Source organism: Salmo salar, unplaced genomic scaffold, assembly GCF_905237065.1.
Source record: "Salmo salar unplaced genomic scaffold, Ssal_v3.1, whole genome shotgun sequence".
Taxonomy (NCBI): Eukaryota; Metazoa; Chordata; class Actinopteri; order Salmoniformes; family Salmonidae; genus Salmo; species Salmo salar.
The window spans coordinates 4,760-14,690 of NW_025547926.1; the positions used below are offsets into that span (position 1 = coordinate 4,760).

Here is a 9,931-nt window from a genome sequence, read left to right on the forward strand (position 1 = left end):
TTAACCTGTCTCTCTGGTTGGTGTTTAATCTGTCTCTCTCTCTCTGGTTGGTGTTTAACCTGTCTCTCTCTCTGGTTGGTGTTTAACCTGTCTCTCTCTCTCTGGTTGGTGTTTAACCTGTCTCTCTCTCTGGTTGGTGTTTAACCTGTCTCTCTCTCTGGTTGGTGTTTAACCTGTCTCTCTGGTTGGTGTTTAACCTGTCTCTCTCTCTGGTTGGTGTTTAACCTGTCTCTCTGGTTGGTGTTTAATCTGTCTCTCTCTCTGGTTGGTGTTTAACCTGTCTCTCTCTCTCTGGTTGGTGTTTAACCTGTCTCTCTCTCTGGTTGGTGTTTAACCTGTCTCTCTCTCTCTGGTTGGTGTTTAACCTGTCTCTCTCTCTGGTTGGTGTTTAATCTGTCTCTCTCTCTGGTTGGTGTTTAACCTGTCTCTCTGGTTGGTGTTTAACCTGTCTCTCTCTCTCTGGTTGGTGTTTAACCTGTCTCTCTCTCTGGTTGGTGTTTAATCTGTCTCTCTCTCTCTGGTTGGTGTTTAACCTGTCTCTCTCTCTCTGGTTGGTGTTTAACCTGTCTCTCTCTCTCTGGTTGGTGTTTAACCTGTCTCTCTCTCTCTGGTTGGTGTTTAACCTGTCTCTCTCTCTCTGGTTGGTGTTTAACCTGTCTCTCTGGTTGGTGTTTAACCTGTCTCTCTCTCTCTGGTTGGTGTTTAACCTGTCTCTCTCTCTGGTTGGTGTTTAATCTGTCTCTCTCTCTCTGGTTGGTGTTTAACCTGTCTCTCTCTCTCTGGTTGGTGTTTAATCTGTCTCTCTCTCTGGTTGGTGTTTAACCTGTCTCTCTCTCTGGTTGGTGTTTAATCTGTCTCTCTCTCTCTGGTTGATGTTTAACCTGTCTCTCTCTCTGGTTGGTGTTTAATCTGTCTCTCTGGTTGGTGTTTAACCTGTCTCTCTCTCTCTGGTTGGTGTTTAACCTGTCTCTCTCTCTCTGGTTGGTGTTTAATCTGTCTCTCTCTCTGGTTGGTGTTTAATCTGTCTCTCTCTCTGGTTGGTGTTTAACCTGTCTCTCTCTCTCTGGTTGGTGTTTAATCTGTCTCTCTCTCTCTGGTTGGTGTTTAATCTGTCTCTCTCTCTCTGGTTGGTGTTTAACCTGTCTCTCTCTCTGGTTGGTGTTTAACCTGTCTCTCTCTCTGGTTGGTGTTTAACCTGTCTCTCTCTCTCTGGTTGGTGTTTAATCTGTCTCTCTCTCTCTGGTTGGTGTTTAACCTGTCTCTCTCTCTGGTTGGTGTTTAATCTGTCTCTCTCTCTCTGGTTGGTGTTTAACCTGTCTCTCTCTCTGGTTGGTGTTTAACCTGTCTCTCTCTCTGGTTGGTGTTTAACCTGTCTCTCTCTCTCTGGTTGGTGTTTAACCTGTCTCTCTGGTTGGTGTTTAATCTGTCTCTCTCTCTGGTTGGTGTTTAACCTGTCTCTCTCTCTCTCTGGTTGATGTTTAACCTGTCTCTCTCTCTCTGGTTGGTGTTTAATCTGTCTCTCTCTCTGGTTGGTGTTTAACCTGTCTCTCTCTCTCTGGTTGGTGTTTAACCTGTCTCTCTCTCTGGTTGGTGTTTAATCTGTCTCTCTCTCTCTGGTTGGTGTTTAATCTGTCTCTCTCTCTCTGGTTGGTGTTTAACCTGTCTCTCTCTCTCTGGTTGGTGTTTAATCTGTCTCTCTCTCTGGTTGGTGTTTAACCTGCTCTCTCTCTCTCTGGTTGGTGTTTAACCTGTCTCTCTCTCTGGTTGGTGTTTAACCTGTCTCTCTGGTTGGTGTTTAATCTGTCTCTCTCTCTCTGGTTGGTGTTTAACCTGTCTCTCTCTCTCTGGTTGGTGTTTAACCTGTCTCTCTCTCTCTCTGGTTGGTGTTTAATCTGTCTCTCTCTCTGGTTGGTGTTTAATCTGTCTCTCTCTCTCTGGTTGGTGTTTAATCTGTCTCTCTCTCTCTGGTTGGTGTTTAACCTGTCTCTCTCTCTCTGGTTGGTGTTTAACCTGTCTCTCTCTCTGGTTGGTGTTTAATCTGTCTCTCTGGTTGGTGTTTAACCTGTCTCTCTCTCTGGTTGGTGTTTAATCTGTCTCTCTCTCTCTGGTTGGTGTTTAACCTGTCTCTCTCTCTGGTTGGTGTTTAATCTGTCTCTCTCTCTCTGGTTGGTGTTTAACCTGTCTCTCTCTCTGGTTGGTGTTTAATCTGTCTCTCTCTCTCTGGTTGGTGTTTAATCTGTCTCTCTCTCTCTGGTTGGTGTTTAATCTGTCTCTCTCTCTCTGGTTGGTGTTTAACCTGTCTCTCTCTCTGGTTGGTGTTTAATCTGTCTCTCTCTCTCTGGTTGGTGTTTAACCTGTCTCTCTCTCTGGTTGGTGTTTAATCTGTCTCTCTCTCTCTGGTTGGTGTTTAACCTGTCTCTCTCTCTCTGGTTGGTGTTTAATCTGTCTCTCTCTCTCTGGTTGGTGTTTAATCTGTCTCTCTCTCTCTGGTTGGTGTTTAATCTGTCTCTCTCTCTCTGGTTGGTGTTTAATCTGTCTCTCTCTCTCTGGTTGGTGTTTAACCTGTCTCTCTCTCTCTGGTTGGTGTTTAATCTGTCTCTCTCTCTGGTTGGTGTTTAATCTGTCTCTCTCTCTGGTTGGTGTTTAACCTGTCTCTCTCTCTCTGGTTGGTGTTTAACCTGTCTCTCTCTCTCTGGTTGGTGTTTAATCTGTCTCTCTCTCTGGTTGGTGTTTAACCTGTCTCTCTCTCTCTGGTTGGTGTTTAATCTGTCTCTCTCTCTGGTTGGTGTTTAATCTGTCTCTCTCTCTCTGGTTGGTGTTTAACCTGTCTCTCTCTCTGGTTGGTGTTTAATCTGTCTCTCTCTCTCTGGTTGGTGTTTAACCTGTCTCTCTCTCTGGTTGGTGTTTAACCTGTCTCTCTCTCTCTGGTTGGTGTTTAACCTGTCTCTCTCTCTCTCTGGTGTTTAACCTGTCTCTCTCTCTCTGGTTGGTGTTTAATCTGTCTCTCTCTCTGGTTGGTGTTTAACCTGTCTCTCTCTCTGGTTGGTGTTTAACCTGTCTCTCTGGTTGGTTGGTGTTTAACCTGTCTCTCTCTCTCTGGTTGGTGTTTAACCTGTCTCTCTCTCTGGTTGGTGTTTAACCTGTCTCTCTCTCTGGTTGGTGTTTAACCTGTCTCTCTCTCTCTGGTTGGTGTTTAATCTGTCTCTCTCTCTCTCTGGTTGGTGTTTAATCTGTCTCTCTCTCTCTCTGGTTGGTGTTTAACCTGTCTCTCTCTCTCTGGTTGGTGTTTAACCTGTCTCTCTCTCTGGTTGGTGTTTAACCTGTCTCTCTCTCTCTCTGGTGTTTAACCTGTCTCTCTCTCTCTGGTTGGTGTTTAACCTGTCTCTCTCTCTCTCTGGTGTTTAATCTGTCTCTCTCTCTCTGGTTGGTGTTTAATCTGTCTCTCTCTCTCTCTGGTTGGTGTTTAACCTGTCTCTCTGGTTGGTGTTTAACCTGTCTCTCTCTCTCTGGTTGGTGTTTAACCTGTCTCTCTGGTTGGTGTTTAATCTGTCTCTCTCTCTGGTTGGTGTTTAATCTGTCTCTCTCTCTCTGGTTGGTGTTTAACCTGTCTCTCTCTCTCTCTGGTTGGTGTTTAATCTGTCTCTCTCTCTCTGGTTGGTGTTTAATCTGTCTCTCTCTCTGGTTGGTGTTTAACCTGTCTCTCTCTCTGGTTGGTGTTTAACCTGTCTCTCTCTCTGGTTGGTGTTTAACCTGTCTCTCTCTCTCTCTGGTTGGTGTTTAACCTGTCTCTCTCTCTCTGGTTGGTGTTTAATCTGTCTCTCTCTCTGGTTGGTGTTTAACCTGTCTCTCTCTCTCTGGTTGGTGTTTAACCTGTCTCTCTGGTTGGTGTTTAACCTGTCTCTCTCTCTCTGGTTGGTGTTTAACCTGTCTCTCTCTCTCTGGTTGGTGTTTAATCTGTCTCTCTCTCTGGTTGGTGTTTAACCTGTCTCTCTCTCTGGTTGGTGTTTAACCTGTCTCTCTCTCTGGTTGGTGTTTAATCTGTCTCTCTCTCTCTGGTTGGTGTTTAACCTGTCTCTCTCTCTCTGGTTGGTGTTTAATCTGTCTCTCTCTCTGGTTGGTGTTTAACCTGTCTCTCTCTCTGGTTGGTGTTTAACCTGTCTCTCTCTCTCTGGTTGGTGTTTAATCTGTCTCTCTCTCTCTGGTTGGTGTTTAACCTGTCTCTCTCTCTCTCTGGTTGGTGTTTAATCTGTCTCTCTCTCTGGTTGGTGTTTAACCTGTCTCTCTGGTTGGTGTTTAACCTGTCTCTCTCTCTGGTTGGTGTTTAACCTGTCTCTCTCTCTCTGGTTGGTGTTTAACCTGTCTCTCTCTCTGGTTGGTGTTTAACCTGTCTCTCTCTCTCTGGTTGGTGTTTAACCTGTCTCTCTCTCTCTGGTTGGTGTTTAACCTGTCTCTCTCTCTGGTTGGTGTTTAACCTGTCTCTCTCTCTGGTTGGTGTTTAACCTGTCTCTCTCTCTCTGGTTGGTGTTTAACCTGTCTCTCTCTCTCTGGTTGGTGTTTAATCTGTCTCTCTCTCTGGTTGGTGTTTAACCTGTCTCTCTCTCTGGTTGGTGTTTAACCTGTCTCTCTCTCTCTGGTTGGTGTTTAATCTGTCTCTCTGGTTGGTGTTTAATCTGTCTCTCTCTCTCTGGTTGGTGTTTAACCTGTCTCTCTCTCTCTGGTTGGTGTTTAACCTGTCTCTCTCTCTGGTTGGTGTTTAATCTGTCTCTCTCTCTCTGGTTGGTGTTTAACCTGTCTCTCTCTCTCTGGTTGGTGTTTAATCTGTCTCTCTCTCTGGTTGGTGTTTAACCTGTCTCTCTCTCTGGTTGGTGTTTAACCTGTCTCTCTCTCTCTGGTTGGTGTTTAATCTGTCTCTCTCTCTGGTTGGTGTTTAACCTGTCTCTCTCTCTGGTTGGTGTTTAATCTGTCTCTCTCTCTCTGGTTGGTGTTTAACCTGTCTCTCTCTCTGGTTGGTGTTTAATCTGTCTCTCTCTCTCTGGTTGGTGTTTAACCTGTCTCTCTCTCTCTGGTTGGTGTTTAATCTGTCTCTCTCTCTGGTTGGTGTTTAACCTGTCTCTCTCTCTGGTTGGTGTTTAACCTGTCTCTCTCTCTGGTTGGTGTTTAATCTGTCTCTCTCTCTGGTTGGTGTTTAACCTGTCTCTCTCTCTCTGGTTGGTGTTTAACCTGTCTCTCTCTCTCTGGTTGGTGTTTAACCTGTCTCTCTCTCTCTAGCAGCCGATGGGGAGGAGTTTGTGAGTGTCCTGACTGAGCTGCTGTTTGAGCTTCACGTCGCTGCGACCCCAGATAAACTCAACAAGGTAACAGACAAACTCAACAAGGTAACAGATAAACTCAACAAGGTAACAGATAAACTCAACAAGGTAACAGACAAACTCAACAAGGTAACAGACAAACTCAACAAGGTAACAGACAAACTCAACAAGGTAACAGACAAACTCAACAAGGTAACAAGACAAACTCAACAAGGTAACAGATAAACTCAACAAGGTAACAGACAAACTCAACAAGGTAACAGATAAACTCAACAAGGTAACAGACAAACTCAACAAGGTAACAGACAAACTCAACAAGGTAACAGACAAACTCAACAAGGTAACAGACAAACTCAACAAGGTAACAGATAAACTCAACAAGGTAACAAGACACAGTTTTAATTTAATCTACTGAATAAGAGTTTAATTATTTTAGGTTTTATAAGTTTTAGTTATGTCATGTCAATTAATCCCCAGGCCAGGATGAGAGCGCACGATTGGGTGAGAGAGGTGGAGACACCTGTCGTCACAGATACCATCGTGGGGGCGACGGACGAGGAGCAAAGAGGACAACCTGAAATAAGAGAGGGAGAAGAAGAGAAGCTGGAGGAGAAGAAAGAGGGGGAGAAGCTGGATGAGAAGAAAGAGGGGAGGAGATAAAGGAGAATGAGGAAGAGAAGAAGGAGGGGGAGGAGATGGGGAGGAGATGAATGAGGAAGAGAGACGATCCAGGTCTGTAGAGGTGAGATCTGATGTTGGAGAGAGAACTGTCTGTCTGCGTCTCTCATGTTCTCTTTCCCTCGTGTGTGTGTATGTTTATATATGTGTGTGTGTGTGTGTGTGTGTGTGTGTGTGTGTGTGTGTGTGTGTGTGTGTGTGTGTGTGTGTGTGTGTGTGTGTGTGTGTGTGTGTGTCTGTCCAGGCAGTGTACCTGTGTTCAGTGGGCTCCCTGGCGGAGGTGACAGCCCGCAGTATCGAGCAGCTCCACAAGGTGGCAGAGTTGATCCTCCACGGACAGGACCAGGAGAAACCTGCTAGTGACCAGGCTCACATTCTCACCAGGTCTGTAGGGGGGGGGCAGGACCAGGAGAAACCTGCTAGTGACCAGGATGTAGGGAGGGGGGGCAGGACCAGGAGAAACCTGCTAGAGACCAGGATGTAGGGAGGGGGGGGCAGGACCAGGAGAAACCTGCTAGAGACCAGGATGTAGGGAGGGGGCAGGACCAGGAGAAACCTGCTAGAGACCAGGATGTAGGGAGGGGGGGGCAGGACCAGGAGAAACCTGCTAGAGACCAGGATGTAGGGAGGGGGGGGCAGGACCAGGAGAAACCTGCTAGAGACCAGGATGTAGGGGGGGACAGGACCAGGAGAAACCTGCTAGAGACCAGGATGTAGGGGGGGGCAGGACCAGGAGAAACCTGCTAGAGACCAGGATGTGAGGGGGGGGGCAGGACCAGGAGAAACCTGCTAGAGACCAGGATGTAGGGAGGGGGGGGACAGGACCAGGAGAAACCTGCTAGAGACCAGGATGTAGGGGGGGGACAGGACCAGGAGAAACCTGCTAGAGACCAGGATGTAGGGAGGGGGGGGCAGGACCAGGAGAAACCTGCTAGAGACCAGGATGTAGGGGGGGGACAGGACCAGGAGAAACCTGCTAGAGACCAGGATGTAGGGAGGGGGGGGGCAGGACCAGGAGAAACCTGCTAGAGACCAGGATGTAGGGGGGGGACAGGACCAGGAGAAACCTGCTAGAGACCAGGATGTAGGGGGGGGACAGGACCAGGAGAAACCTGCTAGAGACCAGGATGTAGGGGGGGCAGGACCAGGAGAAACCTGCTAGAGACCAGGATGTAGGGAGGGGGGCAGGACCAGGAGATACCTGCTAGAGACCAGGATGTAGGGGGGGGACAGGACCAGGAGAAACCTGCTAGAGACCAGGATGTAGGGAGGGGGGGGACAGGACCAGGAGAAACCTGCTAGAGACCAGGATGTAGGGGGGAGGGGTGAGCATCGTTAATGTCTGTAACTGTTGCAGGTTGACGTGTGCCATGTGTCGGGAGGTGGGCTGCCTTGCCAGGAAGTTCTCTGATACTCTGCTCAAAGTTGGGGTGAGATGTACTCTCTCCGTGTGTGTGTGTGTGTGTGTGTGTGTGTGTGTGTGTGTGTGTGTGTGTTTATCTCCAACCCAGTTAATGAATGGCATTAAGGTCAGGTTAGCAGCTGATCTTCACCCCCATTGTTCCTCTAACTCCCTCTCTCCCTTGCTGCCCTTTTCCAGGGTCAGAGAAAAGCAGAGGAGTTGAACCCTTTGGTAGACAGTGTGCTGCTCGAGGTGAGACATATAACTGTTGTTCTGAAGGGTTCTAACAGTGTTCTGTTGTTCTGTAGGGTTCTTACAGTGTTCTGTAGGGTTCTAACAGGGTTCTGTTGTTCCGTAGGGTTTTAACAGTGTTCTGTAGGGTTCTAACAGTGTTCCGTTGTTCCGTAGGGTTTTAACAGTGTTCTGTAGGGTTCTAACAGTGTTCTGTTGATCTGTAGGGTTCTAACAGTGTTCTGTTGTTCCGTAGAGTTTTAACAGTGTTCTGTAGGATTCTAACAGTGTTCTGTAGAGTTCTAACAGTGTTCCGTTGTTCCGTAGGGTTCTAACAGTGTTCCGTTGTTCCGTAGGGTTCCAACAGCACCACATACATCCAGAACGCCTTCCAGCTCCTCCTCCCCGTTCTCCAGATGTCACACATCCAGACCCAGCGCTCTAGAACCCGCACGGAACCACAGCCCTAACCCTGTCGTAACCACAGTAACACACCTCATACTGCAGAGGTGCAGTTAGCATACTAGCTAGTCCTAATGATGTAACTATGTACAGTAAGATAATGTGATATATATATATATATGAACAGTGACACTGAGGTAAACTACTAGGTGCCATAGTAACACTGACTAGTATATCTTTAAACTATTCTATAATGCAGTAACATAGTATAGATTCATGTAGGGAACAACTTCTCAGATTGAAGCGCTTGTACTCATGTCTATTACGCCTCTCCAAATTGATTATTTTATTATATACTGTCCAGAGGTAAATCAAAACATGATTCATATCAACTGGCTAATTTAACCGGTTTATCAGATTATGTCTTTATCGTTTTTTAAAAAGCGAAACCCCCCCAAAAAATGGTTATGTTGTTATTGTCACGTAAACCAGATAGGCTAACCGCTAGGCTACATGCAGCGGGTATTGGTTACTGGGTCCAACGCGCTAACCGCTAGGCTACATGCAGCGGGTATTGGTTACTGGGTCCAACGCGCTAACCGCTAGGCTACATGCAGCGGGTATTGGTTACTGGGTCCAACGCGCTAACCGCTAGGCTACATGCAGCGGGTATTGGTTACTGGGCCCAACGCGCTAACCGCTAGGCTACATGCAGCAGGTATTGGTTACTGGGCCCAACGCGCTAACCGCTAGGCTACATGCAGCAGGTATTGGTTACTGGGCCCAACGCGCTAACCGCTAGGCTACATGCAGCAGGTATTGGTTACTGGCCCCAACGCCGCTAACCGCTAGGCTACATGCAGCAGGTATTGGTTACTGGGTCCAACGCGCTAACCGCTAGGCTACATGCAGCAGGTATTGGTTACTGGGCCCAACGCGCTAACCGCTAGGCTACATGCAGCGGGTATTGGTTACTGGGCCCAACGCGCTAACCGCTAGGCTACATGCAGCAGGTATTGGTTACTGGCCCCAACGCTAACCGCTAGGCTACATGCAGCAGGTATTGGTTACTGGGTCCAACGCACTAACCGCTAGGCTACATGCAGCAGGTATTGGTTACTGGGCCCAACGCGCTAACCGCTAGGCTACATGCAGCAGGTATTGGTTACTGGGCCCAACGCGCTAACCGCTAGGCTACATGCAGCAGGTATTGGTTACTGGGTCCAACGCGCTAACCGCTAGGCTACATGCAGCGGGTATTGGTTACTGGGCCCAACGCGCTAACCGCTAGGCTACATGCAGCGGGTATTGGTTACTGGGCCCAACGTCGCTAACCGCTAGGCTACATGCAGCGGGTATTGGTTACTGGGCCCAACGCGCTAACCGCTAGGCTACATGCAGCGGGTATTGGTTACTGGGCCCAACGCGCTAACCGCTAGGCTACATGCAGCAGGTATTGGTTACTGGGCCCAACGCGCTAACCGCTAGGCTACATGCAGCAGGTATTGGTTACTGGGCCCAACGCGCTAACCGCTAGGCTACATGCAGCAGGTATTGGTTACTGGGCCCAACGCGCTAACCGCTAGGCTACATGCAGCAGGTATTGGTTACTGGGCCCAACGCGCTAACCACTAGGCTACATGCAGCAGGTATTGGTTACTGGGCCCAACGCGCTAACCGCTAGGCTACATGCAGCAGGTATTGGTTACTGGCCCCAACGCGCTAACCGCTAGGCTACATGCAGCAGGTATTGGTTACTGGGTCCAACGCGCTAACCGCTAGGCTACATGCAGCAGGTATTGGTTACTGGGCCCAACGCGCTAACCGCTAGGCTACATGCAGCAGGTATTGGTTACTGGGCCCAACGCGCTAACCGCTAGGCTACATGCAGCAGGTATTGGTTACTGGG

At 48.3% G+C, this 9,931-nt stretch overlaps 1 protein-coding gene across 2 annotated transcripts; it reads left to right on the forward strand.

Moving 5' to 3' along the window:
* The first annotated feature begins 5,117 nt into the window (after positions 1-5,117).
* On the forward strand, positions 5,118-9,264 carry LOC123732506 (protein NOXP20). 2 transcript variants are annotated; one of them, XM_045711707.1, is made up of 6 exons: positions 5,118-5,354; positions 5,787-6,051; positions 6,232-6,371; positions 7,345-7,417; positions 7,588-7,641; positions 7,977-9,263. In XM_045711707.1, exons 2-6 carry the CDS (start codon positions 6,016-6,018, stop codon positions 8,088-8,090), a joined length of 417 nt encoding a protein of 138 aa, XP_045567663.1. In that variant the 5' UTR covers positions 5,118-5,354; positions 5,787-6,015; the 3' UTR covers positions 8,091-9,263. The 2 variants fall into 2 exon arrangements, with proteins under 2 accessions (XP_045567663.1, XP_045567664.1); XM_045711708.1 differs by lacking the exon at positions 5,118-5,354 and adding an exon at positions 5,385-5,396 and having other exon boundaries at positions 7,977-9,264.
* The last annotated feature ends 667 nt before the right edge of the window (positions 9,265-9,931 follow it).